Below are 19,959 nucleotides of genomic sequence, written 5' to 3' on the forward strand. Positions count from 1 at the left end.
TACCATTTAGAGTGGGTGGCTCCCTGCATTTGCAGCTGTACGTCGTCCTTCCAGGGTTATGATGCTAGCAGACCTCATAAAGCTGCCAGCGTCAGATCTGCACGCTCTCTGGAAGGAATCTGTGGCGGCTGCAGGCTATCTGCAGCAGAGTTACATCGCTGATGGAGTAGGCAGCGCTCTCCTGTCTGACTCACAGCTGAATCAGTGTCCCAGCATGGGCTCAGAATACTGTGCTGCTTCAGGTATTTGTCTTTTTCCATGAAGAACTTCGTATTTCCTAGTCATTTGAGGTTTCATAGTGGTTTGTTTTTAAGAAGAAGAGATGTAATCTCCCGTGGCAGTTGGTGCCTGGATGTAATGCAGAGGTGTATGTTTAGACTTTGTCTGCCACGCTGGAGAGAAAGGAGGTGCCTGTTACTCCCAAGCCAGGAGTGTATAATACATCCTTTCTTTGTCCTCAGGGGTGTGCCTTTGCCACAACCAGTAGGTGGAACGGGCCCTTCTGTTTTGCAGTGTCTATACTGGAGCTTGACAGCAAATTATTGACCCTTTACTGGCCAAGCTGCCAGGAAGCGCAGCTCAATTCTATGTTAAATATTTGCTTGGAGATAAAGATAAGTGTCATTGATGGAGGCAAATTTCTATCAGGGTCGGAGAGTATGATAAGACTGCAATTAACTGCCTGAAGGTGGAACAATTATTATTTGTTATTCTGTATATAACTGAGCTGCTGTTACTGGGCCACACTCTTTTTGTGGCTCTATAAATACAAAAATATAAATAAAGGTATCTTCAGATTTGTGGCAGCAGGAGGATAATGGATGAGCAGGATATGTGCTTGTGCAGTGTGGATCAGAATGGGTGTATGAGAAAGAGAATGACTGGGCGATTGAGGAGAGATGCATCTGATGAAGTGGAGTGTTGTCCACTGAAACTGATTCCATGGTACATGTTTTAAGCTTTAAGGTACCAAAAGATTCTGTAACAGAACATTTGATGAGCCTGAGTTCAAATTGCTGCTTAGTGCAAGGGCAGGGCATCCCTTTCAACCCAAGAGCTGTATTCCTTTGTGAACTATCATCCAGAGGCCACATGCCAGTGGTGAATGTGGTCCCAATTTAGGCAAGGCCAAATGCACAATCACACACATCTGCCAATCCACTCCATTTAGCCACGCATATACATGCACATCCCATTCACACTCAGCCGTCCATTTCTGCCACTCACCCCTCCTCTCTTTCTTTCTTTCTTTCTCTCTCTCTCTCTCTCTCTCTCTCTCTCTCTCTGCCACTCCATTTTTATTCTCTGCCCCTTTCTCCTCTCCATCATCCATTCATTCTCTTTCTCAGGCATCCCTTCTTATTCACACACCAGAAACATATACCCCATTTATCCATTATCCTCTCTCATTCTCTCTCTCTCTCTCTCACCCACCCACACCCATGCATAACTGGATTTTTCAAGTTTTTCAGCTTGAGGATTGTTGTTTTACAAAAGAGCAAGTGATCTTTCTTCAGTCACCTCCCATTATCTGAAAAGAAAGGAGCTTCAGTTCTAAAGGGGATGCTATACTATCAGGCATGGTGAATCAGTCTGCCTTGGGCAGCTGATCATGCTTAGGGTGGGGTTGGGGTGCAGTATGAATTTTCTGCCTTAGGCATCAAAATATATTGAGCCATTTCTTCATGTAGCTTCACTTTCCACTGCAGATCTTTTTCCTACTGTGGGTTGTTGTTGTTGTTGTTGTTTGACATGGTAAAGCCACCATGCAGCAGTTTCTTTCCTTGGGATCAAATAGGCTGGAAGGTATTGTCCAATCGTAGGGTGGGGAGCATGAGCAGATCTCAAACCCTTGTCATTCACACAAAGATAATACATCCAAATATGTCTTACGCACATAAAACCCAATGCACAATCCAATTGTGTGGCTAATTGCCAGATTTTCCCTATGAAATTGACCACATATTTATGGCTGCTCACAGTGAATGTTATTTGTGTAGAGGCCATATTTAGCTGCACCATCCCTATGTCGATGGATGGGGATGGTGCATATGGGGACGATGGAAAAGGGGAGGCTCATTCAGCCTATGGTGGATGCCTCAGTTCAATGTACCCTCACATAGATGCATTAGGGCAGAATTTAGTTTCACTAGTTTGGCGTGGCCTGGTATAAATACTAGAATTGTTCCTCATCCAGATTTCTATCGGAGTTATCTGATCTTGTTGGCAGAGTAACCCCAGTGAGTTAGCGATCCACCAATCTTTCATTTGTTCAGAATGCAGCACATGCAAAGTTTGCCCCAATATTCAGCTTATGTCTCTCCTCACCCCCTAGTTTACCAATGTGCAGTATTACATTGATTAAATCACCATGCAATAAGAAGTCCTGCCATGGCCACACAGTTGTATCAGGTATCCTTTTCATGCAGCATTTTAATCAATGCACATATTTCGTCCTATGAATTGGTATCCAGTTTCAGATGGGCAGGGATGATAACTAGGATGAACTGCTCATGTGCCATTTCCAACAAAGCTTTTAGAACTGGAAGGTTTGGGTGCACAATGAGGGACAAAGCCAATGTACTGCAGATAATAATTAAATGCAGGGATGTGGGAATCTGTGGCTCTCCATATGTTGTTGGACTACAGCTCCCTTCACCCTACCATTGGCCATGCTGGCTGGGGCTGGTGGGAGTTGGACTCCAACAACATCTGTAGGGTCACAGGCTCCCCATCCCTGATAAGATGAGACATCTGCAGCCCTGGTGAAGAGCCTGTCGCCATAGAATAGCATTGTACATCTCAGGGCAATAGAATATGCACTGTGTAAGCATTTTGTGTCAACTTTATGGCAACTCAGAAAATGTTTGCAGTTCCAGAGGAAAATGTTTCAGCATACAAAGAGGGTTACTTTCCTCTCCCACTCTTCAAGGTCTGCAGCAAGGATGAGTGAGCATCCTTGAAATCTTAATGAGCAGCCATTAGTGATAATCATGTAAAACGCTTGTAATATTGCAGAATACCGTGCATTCATATATTCTCTTACAATTTTGTTTGGTAATGAAATAGCACACCGTTGCTAACGTACACAAAGTCTGCTACCCGTCTGCCTAAGATTAAAGGAGCCCAGGTATGTCTGACTTGAAAGAGACACCATTAGACTTTGGCATCCTTGTTATAAAAACACTCTGCATATATATAACCTATCCAGAAGCTAACCGGCTTCTGCTTCCTTAACCCGAAATCTAAAGGTCAAACTGTACTTAAGAAATTATTTTATTGAATTTAGAGCCAGTACCGCCAGAGGGCTATAAGATTTGGCATTACGTTTCTTATTTAGGAGCTAAAACGAAAGAAACTGCCATTTAAAATTGGTTCCCAATATTGAAGCAAGATTTCCTAATGTGGAACATATGTGTTATTTGGTGCTTGGAAGGATAATGCAGTAAGGAGTGAGCTAGGAGTAAAATGGCAGACGTAGGCAGCAGGCTTCCAATTTTTCTTTTTGGACCTCTGTGTCAAAGAGTGATGGGAGAAGGGGCCTCTTAAAATCTTTTCCCCTTGGTTGCTTGTCTTGCTCAAAATACCTCCCAGCTACTTTCCCACTTGCTTGGGCAAAGGCACAAGTACTCATTATCTTTTTCTCCTAAGGGTGGAAAAGCACTGCATGCTGGCAGGGAGCTGTCAGAGGGAAGCGTGCCGTATTAAGCTCCCCTTCCCCTCACTGCTCAAATTTTGCGGCCTCCTTGCTTTTTAAAAAATGTATGAGACTGTTGAATGCATCTGCTGTGTAACATCCAGTTTTGCCTTTACCGTGTTACACTGCCAGGTATCAAATGACAGGTGTGTATTAACGTTTGCGCTAGACCTGAGATACATAGGGCCGCCTGATGAATGGCTTAGCGGAAGAGACATTTGAACTAGGGACTCCATGACTCAGAACTCACCCCTCATCCTCTCTCATAAATAAAAAGGGCAGAAAGAGGAAACTTATATTTGATGGTAATAAAGTTTGCTCAGGAGCTTATCATAGTTTTATTGTACACGTGTGTCCACAGTAGCAAACAAGATTGGATGATAAGCAAATAAAAGTACTACAGAGGTGGGGGCGGTATCTACACTGTGGCCTGGTTGCTGTGTGTGTGTAGTTAATTTCATTTCCTTTATCTTGTTTTGAGTAAAATAGCTAACTTGAATAGCTTTTTTTGAAGTGTAAATATTTCCAGGTACTTACATAACAGAGAGCATGAAAGGTGTTGACAGGGAGTGTTGTCAGGTGTGTTTATCAGCACAGGAATGGAACCTCAAAACTTATATTTAGAGCCTTTAATAATAAGCTGATTGCCTGAGCTCCCACATATCAAGTAGGTCTTCTGTCTACTTATTTTGCCATGATATCAACAACAGCTCATGGTGTTTGGCGTGGGATCTATCTAGCCGTGTTGGATAATAGCAGAATGACATCTGACCATATTGCAATTCCTCTTCTAATCGGTTTCCAGGAAAGTCTTGTTTTTCCACTCTGTTTACCCAGAGATTTGACTATTGTGTTTTACATTGAATTGTACCTGAAATTCAGGGCTGGCCCAAGGCATTTGCTGCCTGAGGCAAAGGGCAAGAATCATCCACTCCTGTTTCACATATGGATGCTAACTTTATTGATTCTTGCTTAAATATTGATGAGAGGAGAGTTGCCCCAACACACTTGTGGACAGTAGACTAGCTTTGAGGGCACAGGGCAGGGCAGGTGGCACACGCAGCTCTGTAGGCAAACACCTGGTCACTACCCATTGCACATACCCAATACCTGCTGCCTGAGGCTCCTGCCTCAATCTACATAATGGTTGGACTGGCCCTGTTGAAATCAGCCAGAAGCAAAAAGAATGCCACGTCTAGAATAATGGCTTTATCTGCAGCACAATGGCCGTTGTTTTCAGGAATTGCAAAACTTCCACAGGATGATGGGACTGAGCTTTCAGGTGCTGTGTATTCCAGAAAACCTCGTGCTTCAAGCAGTCAGTGTTATCAGAAACTGTTTGCCTGATTGCTATATTTGTGTATGGTCAAATAGTTAATCAGCGGTCAGTTGACTTGAAAGTGAGAAGAAGCATTAGCAAGGTCTCTTGCCTTGCCTTTGTTTAATCTAGTTGTGATTTCACGGTCTAAATATCTCCTTGTGGCATTATCCTGCCAAAGTTAAGCACTTTAAAAATTGCATTGATTTCATTGTGAGATGTGGGGATGTGCTTTGTTCTTTTCGTTTTAACTGATTTTTAATTTCAAATAGCAAAACATATCCATACAAAGGAATACATAGCTTAGTAGTTGTATAGAAAATAAAGAAAAATTGTGGCTGATGGTTGTTCTCTCAGTTGTTTGTCTTCATTTGGTTGAAGTCCCAGTTGTTTTTTTAGTTTCCAGTTGTGTAGAGGCAGCTTTAGTTATTTCTTCATAAGTTATTAGGTGTTTGAATGGGTAACCCGATCGCCTCCTTATCCCTGCTCAGAGGCAGACTTTGGTCTTTCAAATTTCAGCAGCACCGCCCCATCTCTTGCCTTCCGCTTTGCTCAGTTCACTATGTCATAGCTGCCATGCCCTGTGGCACCCCCAGGCTTGGCACCCAGTGTGGCAGAACTGGTCATGCAGCCTTAACTCCGCCTCTGGCCTGCTTCATGGAGAGCTGTGGTGTAATTTTTAAGTTCACTTCTGCATTGCAGTGTCCCTGTGCAGAGATTATGGTGCATTCCTGGGAGGCCAGATCTGCTCCATCTGTGGCGCCTGCTGCCCGAGGCAATCACTTCACCTTGCCTCACGGGTGGGCCGGCCCTTAACCACATTATTGTTCACTTCTTAACTGCAGCTTGTTAGGGAACAACAACCCATGAACACTATTTCAGATGAAACCCAAGCTTCCTGGTTTGTTTCTCCCGCTCACACCAATTGGGAAGAGCAATTGGGCAGCATGGTCAAGCAAGCATCTCTTGTTTAGTAAACCACAATAAGCAAAGCCAGAAAGTCCAGTTTATTGTGATGTGTGAACGTGGCCAATGCGAGTGGCACAAGATTGTGTCATTTAGATAGCCTCCCACCAATGTGAGCAAGGGACAGTTCAGGATAAAAACTGAAACTAAGACTTCAGCAGGAACTTTTAAGAAGAATACTGTATATAGAAAAGAGAACAACAAGATTGTCATGGCCATCAGTCTCACTCATCCAAGATCCAGCATTTCCAGATCCAACTTTGATCACAGGGAGGTACCATGGTGGGGTGGGGAGACTTTTTGGCTCAGTGGCTCATATATTTATCTTCACTCACCCTCTTGGCCAACTTTGACGGGTGGGCAGAACAAGCCACATGTCAATCATGCGACACCACAATGATTACATGTGATTGACAGGTGGGCACATTTACTCACCTGTCAAAGGTAGCCTTCTGAGTGAGAGAGATGTGATCAGACTCCCTACATATCAGCTAATGTGTAGGGAGTTTAGCCCCACTCCCTAGTCACATCTCTATCTGCCCCACACCTGATGTCCTATATGATGTAAGGTGTGAGGCTGCTGGGCATAGATTGGGGGAAATGGCCTGGTGGGTCAAATGAAGAGATTCCCCAATCCTGAACAATGGTTTTCATAGAGAAACTCACATTGTTCCCCAGAACAGGTCTATCTTGCAATCAAATTAACCTCAAAACTCATTTCTAGTATATTTTGAACTATGCCTTCTCACTCTCAAATTTTTGGTTTCTCTGAAATTTCATATTGTGGTATTTCATGTTTAGAGTAAGGCATGGCTCCAGGTTCAGCATGACTCTGCGAATGCATTTTTAATATATGCCTAAAAACCCCTAAGGAAAGGTGTTCAAAGTCAGAACATAAAAGAATAGTATGTCTTCTAATTAACAGTGACTGTATTTAGAAGTTAGGCATCTTGCTTTCATTATGTCTTTGAAACATTTCCTTAGGAACCATGAGAGGTGTTTTATATGTGTATTATTACTAATGAATATCTTGGCATTTATTCTTACAATTTCTCAGATTTTCCACTTCGTAGCATTGTTCTCCAAGCAGTTAGCTTTTAAAGCCACAATAAAACTGAAGCAGGGTACTCTTCCAATAGAGTGTGTTGACTAATAATTTCATGGCCTCAGACCAGCTAGGGAATTCTCTATGCAAACAGATATTATTATTATTATTATTATTATTATTATTATTATTATTATTTCCTTCATCCTAAGGTCCCAGGACAGGTTACAGTAATAAAAACACATGCATTTCCCAAGGGTAATAATGAAGCCACTTTTTAGAAATCTGGAATTTCACTGATCTGCTTGTGAGAACAAATGGAGAATTGAATCTGGTCCCCACCACTCCTCCTCCTCCTCCTCCTCCTCCTCTGCTAAACAGCTGATTGGTGAGATCCAAACTTTTCAACCAGGGCCATGCATTTTCAGCCTCCACTGCTGCTCTGCTTAACTGGGGCCCCTGCCTGATAATTTCAAAGCCCATCAGGAAGTCTTTAAAAAGGCAGTCTTTAAAAATAACCTTTCCTACTACTATTCCACTCAGTTATATCATAGTGTAAATGTACACGGGACAAAATGGATCCTGTACTGTAGGCAGCTCTAACCAAAGAGAAAAGGGCAAAGATGTACCATAAATGTAAAATGTTCCATTTCTTAAAATATGTGTGGTTTTTTTTAGAGCCCTGGCAGCCAATGTTCCGTACAAACTACAGTGAAAGAATTTAAAGAAACGGTTTCAGCACATCATAATGAAAACTCTCCCACTGCTAACATTTATGCTTTGTTCTTCTAGGTGTTCCTTACTTCACTGTTGAGCCAGAAGATCTGTCTGTAATCCCCAATACTCCTTTCCAACTATTTTGTGCTGCAGCTGGCCCACCTGAGCCAGTGACAATTGTCTGGTGGATGGGCGATTCCAAAGTTGGTCGTTCCGACGTCTCCCCCTCCACCCTAAATGTGCCAGGTAAGGCTTCCTCCTAGGATAAATAAGGGCCTTAGAAAAGGAGTGGAGTGGCTGATGAAGAGACCATACAAATTGCACCAGTGTCATGTCGCTGGTGTTACGTGAGACTAAAAAGCAAGTGAGTATCTAGTATAGTCATACCTCGGAAGTCGAACACAATCCGTTCCGGAAGTCCGTTTGACTTCCAAAATGTTCAGAAACCAAAGTGCGGCTTCTGATTGGCTGCAGGAAGCTCCTGTAGCCAATTGGATGCCGCGGAAGCCCCATCGGACATTCGGCTTCCAAAAATAGTTCGCAAACCGGAACAGTCACTTCTGGGTTCGAGAGCCAAAATGTTCGAGAACCAAACTGTTTGAAAACCAAGGTACGACTGTATACAGTAGAGGTCACCAAAGATGAGGTTATCTTTGGTAAAATTTCCATGGAATTTCCATGTGGGGCAAACTAGATAAACGCAGAACAAATACACCTTCTCAAAAAAACATACTCCACTCATTCTAGGTATTCTTCTTGGTGTATATTCTTGTCAACAGAATTTAATTTTTTCCAATTGGCTTATCAGTTCTAATGCCTTAAGCTGTTCTGAGTGCTTCTGTTTCCTCCAGCATGGCTAAAAGCCAGCCCCATTGCAGCTGAAGGGAAATGTAATAGAACAGAACAGCAATGGGAAACTCGCAGCTACTGAAACATTCCTATGCAGTTGAAGGAACCTTGTTAGAACTCTGTGATCTAGCTATACAACCTCCCCAGACTTTCGTACTGAAAGGAGTAGAGGAAGGACTTGGTGCTCACTTAGCAGTGTAGTGTGACAAAACTTTCGCCAGAAACTTTCTCCCCCATTTTGTCCTAATGTCATAGACAAAGTGTTGATCCTACTGAGTCATCAGAATTCTCACATGTACCCTCACTATTATGATCTCCTTTATCCCAAAACAACAGCAGTTAGGATGGTGAGATTGAAGGCAGGTCTCCTGCAGCTTTAATAAGTTGGGTAGAGGAAGGAATTTCAGCAAGTGCAATTTGCATGAAAGCCCATGATAGATGTAACATGCATGGAAAGCAAACACACACACAAATACACACATAGGTTATGTGTACAAACTAACACATAACCATAAAAACAGAAACAGCATTTCAGTATAAAACAAATTACAGAGACGCAGTTACATACACTCAAGCTTTTAAGATGAATGTATGTAGACCAACCACAACAAGGACTGAGTCATGGGAGGAGTATTTATATAGTAAAAAAAATAAAAATACAGACCAGTCCATATCAAAACTGCTCAATTTGGCTTCGGCCCAGACTACATGTTTTTGTCTGACCAGACATTCAGATGAAGCAATGTTACATACATTAGCAAATAGAACTTTTGGTGCTTTCCAGTATTGGGCTATTACCAATCTGGCTGCTGATAGCAACATAAACAATTGATTTTTATAAGTTATAGGAGGATTGACATTTGTATTCTCAAGAAAGAAGGGCTATGGCGCTTTGCATGCAGGTTCTTTCTCTGAAGGGAAGAGGAAGGATCAGAAGGTGAACCTTCGTGTGCTATCTCTGGGTCACGCAGTTCCTGAGGCATGCAAGAAGAAGCGTGTGGGTGTGGGGAGCTGGTGTTGCAGGAAAGAGCAGGAAAGAGCAGCAAAATGTTTAAAGGAAATAATAATTAGCCGAGGGGGTGGGGAAGTGGGGCAGGGCCAGTATTTCAGCAGTCAGTTGATTTATCTTCAAACGCTAGATTGCTGCACCTTCCTCAGAGCAGAATGCCTGCATTTTCTTTTTGTACCTGGAAAACACTGAGGACATTTTGGGTGTTACCACCGTCAAAAAAAGCAATGCTCTTAGCATTGCTCGATCTGTTATCAGCCAGGATATATCACTCTGTGTTTTAAAATGTATCTTGTCATCTCTCTCCATCTTTTGATCTTCCACTCCTACTCTTAATTTTCAGCAAGGATAATGCAAGCTTACTTCAGACATGCTTTGTCAGTGCATCACGCTCCTAAAATGCAGCCTCAGCTACTGTTTCAGACTCTGGTTTGTCCTGTACCAAGGACAGTGAAGCAGGCAAAAGCTCAGATAGAAACTTCAGAGTCATTTCTCTGGCAAGCTTCACCAGGAGTGTCCCAATTCCGCTTTTAATTTGAAATAGACTAATCGTTTTGTCTTTCACAAAACTAGAGACATAAAAAGTAAACTAGCCCTTAAAGTAATAATATTGAAAAACAGAATAATACATTGAAAAAGAAACCTATCGTTAGCTCTCAAAGTCATCTGAGTCCAGTCTAAGGACCCAGTTTTTCTGAACAATAGTTTAGTGCTTCCTGTGAGCAGGATGTCAATAATGCTGAGTTAGGTGGCATTCCAGAGGCCTTGTTCTTTATCACTTAATCCCTATGTGTGTTAAAGGGCAAAGTAAACATTCCAATAAGTATTCCCTTCCTGGCTGAGCAACCTTCAGTCCTGTCATAATTACAGGCACCTTGAGACATTGCTGCTCGTCCAGGGACTCTCATATAGCTCACTTGCTACCAGCACTTTCTTTGAGCAAAGAGAAAGCCTGGTATTTATGGTTCCTCTGGGTGGGAAGATTGTCTGCAGCCATTTTGAATTGCTCTTCAGATGTATGGCAACCCATGTCAGAAGTCTAGATTTTGGGGAATTACTTTTTAAAAAGCTCAACAACTTTGGCAAAACTAAAAAAAAAGCTCAACAACTTTTCTCTCTGGATTTTCACCCTACAAAATGGAGGGGCCTGATTTGAAGGCCTTGGTTCAAATATAGTATATGGTGTAGTCTACTGTAAATGGGGCCATTGTCATCTGAATATTGTTACTGTTTCAGTTTTGACAATCTGAAAGGGCGGTTTTCTGCCTTGTGTTGAAACCCTCAGTTTTAAAAGACTATTTATATAAACACTCATATTCTGGTGTACAGACAAAACCAAAATCCCTTTGCAGACATTTTGTCTTCTGCTGCTGCCCACATGAAAAATAACGTTTACCTGAAGTGTAACTCTGGGATTAAATGAAGGCTGGATTCCTCTCCCCCCGTCACCCCTTCTAAAGTACTGTACAGTGGTACCTCAGGTTACATACGCTTCAGGTTACATACGCTTCAGGTTACAGACTCCGCTAACCCAGAAATAGTACCTCGGGTTAAGAACTTTGCTTCAGGATGAGAACAGAAATCGTGCTCCGGTGGCGTGGCGGCAGCAGCAGGCCCCATTAGCTAAAGTGGTGCTTCAGGTTAAGAACGGACCTCCGGAACAAATTAAGTACTTAACCCGAGGTACCACTGTATATAACTACTAAACTTGACAAAAGACAGATGCAGGAAAAGTTGTGCTATTGTGGTGCTGGGGAACCTTTGGTCCCTCAGATGCTGGACTACAACTCCCATCATCCCTGGTCATTTGCCCATGCTGACTGGGCCTAATGGGAATTGGTTCCCCCAGCCCTGTGTTTTTGTCTTTGCTGGTTGGGAAGGTACCAGTTTTGCAGCTTTGTATGCTCCAGACTCATGCCCATATTAACAACCAGAAACCTACTGTGTGTTTCTAGACTCTTAGGCCAACATTACACAGACACATTAATGGTGTGTACATGCATTCCCCAATAAAAAGTGCAAAGCTGAAAATAGGAAATAGTAATTTGTTAACTGCAGCTAGTGACCTCTTTCCCAGAGGACACAATTAGTGTGCCCTTGGAAGAACGCTACATTTGTGTGTAAATGCTTACAAGGAGCACTTCATTACGATGGAGACAAAAGCACTGATTTCTGTGACTGCCGATTAAATAATCCTGTTGCCACTGAGTTGTGGAATCTCAGTGGCGTTAATCAAGCTGCAATGTAGTCATCATGCCTTTGGACACAGAGGTGTCTCTTGTTTCTAGTGGAGGTCGAGGGTATAATTTGAAATCAGCCAGAGACCTTGGCCAGGCCAAGCATCCTCTTTTCCTAGGCATTGCACAAACAAAGGGATGGAGAGTATACAAGCTTTAACTTAAGAGCAGCAAAACAATAGGAGAGAGTCCGGCCAAGGACAGCAGTGAGATAACAACAATGAGAGAGCTAACAGCCTAGTACTTGGCCTGCCCTCCCCCCAGCCCATTCCTGCCCTTCCCTTTCATATTTTGCAGAAGGAGCTTCCAGTGCAGGCTTCTCTGTGCCACATTCCTCCTGTTTTATAAAAAGAAAAGAAAAAACCGATTGACATGTTAATTACACCCAAATCCATGTGAGTTTGATCCGCTTCCAGCTCAGCCCCCAAAAGTTGCACATAGAGAGTCTGAGCTGCGTGTCAAACATAATTGAAATTCTGCTTGAGGTTGAAGCTGGGGGATTATTATACTGTACAGCAGTTTTGTGTGCTGGTTTCTTATTTCTCTCTCTCTCTCTCTCTCTCTCTCTCTCTCTCTCTCTCTCTCTCTCTCCCCCTTCCCCTCCTGCTCTCCCACTTCTTGGCTGTATTCCAGGTATTAATCAAAGCACAGTTTTCTCCTGCGAAGCCCACAACATAAAGGGACTGTCTTCATCCCGGACGGCCACTGTGCAGATTAAAGGTGAGAGAGATCCTTCCCTGTTCTTCCAGAAAAGGAAATTGAATGGACTGTCAGGAGTGGGAAGAAAGCAGGGAAAAACAGTTTCTGTTTCTCCCTCCTTCCCTGCCTCCCTTCTACCCACCCCCCCAACAGGAACAGTTCTGAGCTGCTTTCCAGCAGTGCCTTCTCTCTCTCTTCTCAGCAAATGAAATAAAGCACTGTGCTGACTGTTTGGCATGCGGGCCTGTGTCCCTGCAGCAAAATTTGCAATCAAAACCAAACCCCAACTGGCACAGGAAGGGAAGATGTGACACGAAATAACAGATTTTCCTTGAACCGGGGCATCAGAACCGTTTGTGGTAGGAAGGTAGGCCACAGTGATGTCATCTGCAGCGGACGAACAGGGAAATCTTCCTTTTCTGCACAAGTTTGATGCCTTCGTAGCAAAAATACCACCCCAAACCTTCTTCTGTCTTTTCTCCTCTCCCCTCCCACACACCCACACTCCCCCCCCCCACAATACATTGGCATCTCGTGAACTGCAGAGAACAGGAGGAGGCAGATCACCGTGAGGGCAATTAAATTTCAGGAATGTTATGCTTCTGTGGATTTCTGTGCTTTGCAGTGCCAAAGCTCTCATTTAAAGCTGGTAATTTGGAGCCCTATTAATAATTTTTGTTCCTTTCACAACTGCTACTTTCCTGCGGTGTTTCCTCCCCTCATAAGAAGCTAAAGTAGCTGCAGGCCACGGGGGACTCACACTCTTTCTTATTTTTAGGGCAAATCTACAGCTTTGTTTTGGTTGGTTGGTCATATTTTTTAGCAATGCAAAATGCGATTAGTTCATTTTATATGGGTGCATTGTTGTGGATGAGGATTACCAGAACCTTTATTTTCAAAGGGCTGTTTCTTTCTCCCCTCATTTTAAAAAAATGGCTTTGGTTGGTTTTTTGGTTTTTTTGTGTGTTTTGTTTGTTTTTGCTCTGCCCACCATTGGAATGTGGCCACTGAGTCAAACCATTGTTGTGTCTTCCCCCAGTATTGTCCACTCGGACCATTTAAAATGCAAAATAAAAGATTCAGAAGGTAAAACAATAAAACAGCAGAATTCTCTCAGACTGATGGTGGTTTTTGCAGGAGGTGATCTTCCTGTTCTGACATCAATGCATTTCACAGGACATATAGGTCTGATAAGCAGCACTGTGAAAATGAGGAAGGAGCTGTTCCAACTGAATTCACCCAGGCCATTGGTGGTCTTTGATGCTTATGGCATGAGTCCTCAGGCCTGGGCTTCTCATCAGCAGATCTTTTGGTAGTCCCTGAGACGGTGGAGAGGGGCTTCCACACCTAGACTCTTTCAGGCTATTGTTGGTTCCTTCAAGAGCTGATGGTGTAAGCTCCCAGGCTTCTCCTCCCCCTCACATAAATTCCTGGAGGAGGCCAGGTGAGGTGAATCATCTCTTCAGTTTGAAATCAATATCCTTCCTCATCCTCAGGCTCTCTTTCTGAGCCAAACAGTTGGAGACTGCACCTCATATCAGCTACCCAGCAGCCATTGGATGCTGATGGTGTTCATCTGCAGTCTTCAAATTGCACCTGTGGGGCTCTCTGGCTTCCTTGACCTTATACCAAGAATATCCAATGTGATGCCCCCTGATGTTGTTAGACTGAAGTTCTCATCAGCCTCAGCCAGCATAGACAACAGTCTGGGATGGTGGGAGCCCTCAACTACTGTTACTTCCTGCATCACCTGGATATGCTAAGCTGCTTGAATTTGTTAACAGTCGTAAAGAGATCATAATTTAATGGTGGGACAAATGCTTTGCATGCAGAAGGTCTCAGATTCATTCCCTGGCATCTTAGGAAAAAGGATGTCAGGTAATGGTAAAATCTTCGCCTGAGATCCTTGGGAGCTGCTGCTAGTCAGAGTAGACCAGGGTTTCCCAAACTTGGCTCTCCAGCTGTTTTTGGGCTACAATTGGCACCATCCCTGATCACTGGGCCTGGTAGCTAGGGATGATGGGAGTTGTAGTCAAACAAAAGTTGGAGACCCAAGTTTGAGAAACCCTGGAGTAGATAATACTCAGTTTGATGGACAATTAGATCTGAAGTCAACTTCCTATGCATCTGTGTCTTGTTTATCACTGGAGAAACCCAGGGTTGAACCTGTGGTGTTCTACATGCAAACCGTTGTTACATACTCCTTCCAGAAGCTGGATACTGTTGAAATAAATTTCTGGCCTTGATGGAACTTTGGCTTGATGCAGCAGAGTTCTTCGTACATTCCGAGGAATATACTTCACCGTGTCCACCCTCAACATAAAGGACCATTGTTACCAAACAGAACTGGGACTGATTGCATTGTCACACATGTTGCTGACAAAACATTTGGCAGTTAAGAATGTAAGGAGAGATGAATGAGTCCAAAGGCCTATGCAGTCCTACATTCTGTTCTTACGGGAGCCAACCTGATGCATATGGGAAACCCAAAAGCAGAAGGTGGGTGCAGCAGCACTCTTCTATTCAGTTCAGGGCAAGCTGCAAGAACATCTTTCTTCCTTCTCCCTAGAAGCTTGCCGAGAGATAAAGAGATGCTGCCTCTTAGGGCCATATAGGTAGAGTTTATAGCCATGTTTACCAATCTTTGAAGCAAGACAAAGGACAGCGCTGTAAGGAAACAAAACGGAGAATAAGGGCAAAGTGGATTTATGGAGAAGGATCTTGGCAAGGTGTGGGGAACCATTTCAAGAGAAAGTGGCAGCATGAATGGAACTGCTGAGCCAAGAGTGGGAGCAGGAGATGACGGGAGCAGGGAAGGGGTGGGCTGGAGGGAACATATGGAGTGAGAAGATTGGGAGTAAATCAGAGGAGCGGGGGCCAGAGCAGTAAAAAAAGCGAAGGGCAAACAGCCTGGGCTGACGTGGTTCAAAGACAACAAAACAAGCCAAGGAAGACATTGCAGATGGCTCAAAGCAGGGAGTCATACGCACACATGTAGTTTTTCCCAAGTGCAAATCCTCTGGGTGAAGTCCAAGGATGCCATTCTGCAGAGGCATCTGCTAACGTAAGAGAAAGAGAGGCAATTTCCATTCATTCTCCCTTCCCCTTTGAGCCCACTGCACCACCTCCCATGCTCCAAATCTAAATCTGGACAGATTTCAGTGATTCTGAACCCAGCTTGGCTCCTGGAAAGAGATGTGGCAGGAGGAAGCTGTGATTTTGACCAGCTTCATCTGTGGCAACTCCAGCTTTTTTAAAATTTTATTTAAAAAAGAAAATTTTGATCATGGCACAGTTACACAAGACCTGGTCACTTCAAGATTAAATTACTAACACATTCTACATGGAGCATGAAGAGTGTTCAGTAGCTTCAGTTGGTGTACATATTATATGGAGCTGGAAGTCCATCAGATGGACTTTAAACTTCTGCAGGATTCACAACCTGTGCTTTGACTTGTACACTACTCTCAAGCCTCTTCTGTGTTTCACATCACTGAAGTATTAGCTATTTGCAGCATCAGCCATTCCTCCTTCACTGCTGGCTGGTTCAGCACTGTACCTGGTTCCGCAGTAGGCTTCTCCTGTTTTTCTCCCATGTGAGCCTAGATTTTAAGTTTAACTACTGTAAAGGCAAATGATGTGATTACTCCTTTAAAGCTAAGCGAGTCTCGGCCTGGTCAGCTGCTTGGAAGCCTCATGTGAGCTCTGAGCTTCAGAGGGGCGTATAAGTGCAACAAAAACAATGGATTTTGGCTTAGCACTAAAGCATTTAAACATTGGTAAGCCACATGGATACATATGTGAATGTACACCACCCAACTGCTTTGGGTCCAGAATGACATTGTAGTAGTTGTTCAATAAGAGGAATAAGACAAGTTTGCATTTGTTTCATGAAATTGGCCCAAACATACCTAGATCTACTTGGAATTCTTTTTTTTAAAAAAACACCCAAACCCAAACCTGTATACTTTCGGTGTTTAAAATAGGAATTAGTGGAAATCAACTCCCAGCATATCAGTTCTACCATCTGCCTATTAAAAGGACTAGGCTTTGCTTCCACGTTCCAGCACCCCTGCCCCTCTGACAAGAGAGATGCTATGCAAAGGTTTTAGGAACTTCAGGCTAGCACTGCTTGCATCTCAGATTCCACAGCAGAATGTTTTGAGAAGTGCCTGTGTCAAATGTTCTGTGTTTGCTATATCTGTTTAAATACCAAACACTGAATAAAGAGAATAAGTTATTCAGTGTTAACCAGGATTTATAATGCCATGTGCAAGCCACCCCTGTTCATACAAAGCTTGATTAGCACCTCTCAGGGACCTTATCCAAATTCCCAGACTGTAGCGTCTGCACATTTCCATATAAATATCTGCTCAGTTCTACATATGCTAAACAGCATCCGTCCTTCTTTTTCAGCTCTCCCCTTTCCACCTCTCAATGTGACAGTAACTCAAATCACCAGCAACAATGCCAGTATCACTTGGCTGCCAGGATTTGATGGCCGTTCTCCACTTCATTCTTGTACAGTTCAGGTATGTGACACGTGCATAATACCTCCTTGGCCAAAACAAATAGTCAAACCCAGGAAATGTTTTGCTAGATAGCCCCTTGCTTTGCATGTCTGGGACCCTGGAGGCAGGGCTTTTCTACCCAGAAATTCTGTGGGCAACTGGCCTCAAAGGATGCAGTGCTTAATTTGTGACCAGAGCAGCATGGACCAAAATAAACTACTGTCTTGGAAAGACCCTGCATAGGAAGATAATCAAGTGTCATTGCAAAGTTCTAGTTTGCTGTACAGTGATGATACGATGTGCATGCATAGAGCTCTCCCATGCACAGAATGAACCTGGACCAATTTGAATCCCTCTCCCCTTGCATGGAGGAGTGCTGTGTGATGGTACATGCACAGAGCCATTTCTCAGGCACGCTGATGAATCCCACTTGTAAGTTCTAGTAGTACATATTCCATGCGTTCATAGGCAAAATAAAATACATAATGTCCCATTTTATTTTTAATTTGGGGAACTGTCCTATTGATGGTCAAGAGACTTCTGCTATTTTTAAAAGGACTGCATCCAATGACTAATAAAGTATATGTAATCTCTGCCTCTGGTGTTTTACAATTTTTTATTTAAGGTGTAAGCCACCCAGAGTGACTGGGGAAACCTAGCCAAATGGATGGGGTATAAATAATAAAATTGTTGTTGTTATTGTTCCCTATATTGATACTATACATATTTTACGTAGTCCTTCCCCAGTGTTCAGTGCTGGCATGAGACTAAACCTGTGGTACCACGTGCCTCAGCTTTAGTGCCCAGAGAAGTCTTAATTTCTGATGTAACTTACAGCTCCTCCAGATAACCTATTTATTGAGTATTCATCTAGATTTTCTTGCATAAAGCTTATGTGAAACCTGTGGCTGATCTTTTTTGGGCATCTCTTGTGATAGGTTTGCAGGTATGCAACAATGAGCATTCATTCTGATTTTACTGACCAGTGTTTGTACATCTTCCCATTAATCATTAGTTCATCCCAAACTTTTCAGTGGATTTCTTCTTCATGTGAAAAGTGTGTTTGTTTGTTTGTTTGTTTGTTTGTTTGTTTGTTTGTTTGTTTTAGTGGATCTGTTGCACTTTTAAATTTCCAGTATGTGCTTGAATCCCTCCTGTCTGACATTCTGGAGGTGACTTTACATATTTTTGAGTTGGCAATATGCAAGCCTAAATGGCAGTTCATTGATTGGTACTTTATTGCGGGTTGCACAGCAGTTTGAAACAAATGCACACCTGCATATTCCTGCATTGCAGGGGGTTGAACAAGATGATCCTCAGGATCCCTTCCAACTCTACAATTCTTTGATTCTGTGACTGAATTTCGGTGTTTAGAATGTGAGCTGAGTGGATTCTGTGCATTGTCCAGCAAGTAAGGTAGTTTTATGCTTGCTCGACAAGTGCTTGGTTGGCAACTCGCCCTACATTTGCAGTGCCACTGCAACCGCTGAACAATGGGTGCTGGGGAGATCACACAGTAAGTAAGGCTTAAACTGCAGACTGAACACGTGGTGAAGCAATTACGCAACCGCTTTAGTAAGGCCAGCTCCGTTTAACTCACGTTTTCTCTCATCATGTCAAGTTGGTCCATTTAATTGATCTTCCGAGTGAACCAATTCACGCTGTTCTCTGGTGTGCTGTTGTCAGAGATTAGTCATAGGCACAGTTGTCAAGCAAGAACTACCAGCCAGAGCCAATAAAGATCACTCTTGCCCAGGCAGAGTCCCAGACTAGTTCTTTGCCCCATAGTCGGCACCTAGTGCGGAAGCAGAAACCAAGGAGTTCTGGAACTTTTTAAGTGAGCACAAAGGAGTTCAGAAAGAACTGTTAACCCAGCAAGGCTCCAGAGGAGATTGAGAGGCTTGTATCTTCACTGCAAATTCCTCCTTCTCCTTCTAAGATTAATCTACTGGATCATTGTTCACAGCTAAGTCTTCTTGCTTTTCCTGAATTGATCTTTGCTCCCAAGGTGACACTTGGGCACCCGGGCACCTTTCATGCCAACTCTGAGATTCCCACTGTGTCTGTTGCAGCTTTTGCTCTTGGAGCCCAGGTGGCAGAGAGGGAGAATCAGTGACCAGGGCAGGACACAGATAGATTATTGGAAGCACAAGCAAGACGTTCGTTTGGGACTTGTTCGGTTCTCCCAGGTCCTAATGTGTGTCTATAACTGTTGCACTGGGGTTCTCTGTGGGGTCCAATGGTGGGATCCTGACACCCTTCTTGCTGAGGAAAGCTTGGGGGCACAGAATCATCCAGATACCTGGAAACCCTTTACGGCCTAGGGCGATGGTCCAACTCTTTTCTTCTTCTGCATATGGGGCACCTGTGCACAGGACATCTCTGGATCCCAGGCTCTGGGCCCAGCTCATCATGACAGCAGTCCCAACAACATTCAGTTCATCCTTAAAAGACATGAACAGTTAAAAACAGCACGATCTTATTGCGTCAGAGAGTGGGTTCCCTGCACTGCCACCATTGTCAGCACTCTGACTTGGAAGGGAATTAACAAAAGCCCAAGGCAAGCGGCTGAGGTGATCCAGCTTCCTTCTGCTTCGGCAGGGTTGCGGAAGGAGCTTGTGCATACTTATTTCGTGAAATAAAAGAACCCATTGAGATGGCGATGATGACATGAGTCGTGACTCTCTGCACACAGTGGCTTTGCTCTTCTTTCTTGCACCATTTCTGCTGCTGCCGCTCTGCTAGAGAGGCTCTGTCTTGACAGATTAGAATGAATTTCCTCCTGTGCATTGGAATGCCCCGCTTGCCCCGCCGAGTACAGCCTATTCTTCCTGGTTTGCACGTCCACCAGTCACTGTACAATGCTAATCTGCCTGGCTTCTGAGTCCCTCCCCCAACCTTCCTATTTCTC

The 19,959-nt window shown here is 43.6% G+C and overlaps 1 protein-coding gene and 1 long non-coding RNA gene across 3 annotated transcripts in view; one reads left to right on the plus strand and one right to left on the minus strand.

Annotated features, from left to right (window-relative positions):
- The window catches only part of LOC128411174 (uncharacterized), a 165,888-nt gene that overhangs the window by 110,842 nt on the left and 35,087 nt on the right, over positions 1–19,959 (minus strand). The window lies entirely within an intron of this gene.
- TYRO3 (TYRO3 protein tyrosine kinase) overlaps positions 1–19,959 on the plus strand; it is a 60,434-nt gene that overhangs the window by 15,213 nt on the left and 25,262 nt on the right. For both annotated transcript variants that reach the window (XM_053383226.1, XM_053383234.1), the window contains exons 4-6: positions 7,819–7,989; positions 12,472–12,558; positions 16,954–17,069. In XM_053383226.1, the coding sequence (XP_053239201.1) occupies positions 7,819–7,989; positions 12,472–12,558; positions 16,954–17,069 (374 nt within the window). The remainder of the gene's footprint in view (positions 1–7,818; positions 7,990–12,471; positions 12,559–16,953; positions 17,070–19,959) is intronic.

Source organism: Podarcis raffonei, chromosome 1 (assembly GCF_027172205.1).
Source record: "Podarcis raffonei isolate rPodRaf1 chromosome 1, rPodRaf1.pri, whole genome shotgun sequence".
NCBI classification, from domain to species: domain Eukaryota; kingdom Metazoa; phylum Chordata; class Lepidosauria; order Squamata; family Lacertidae; genus Podarcis; species Podarcis raffonei.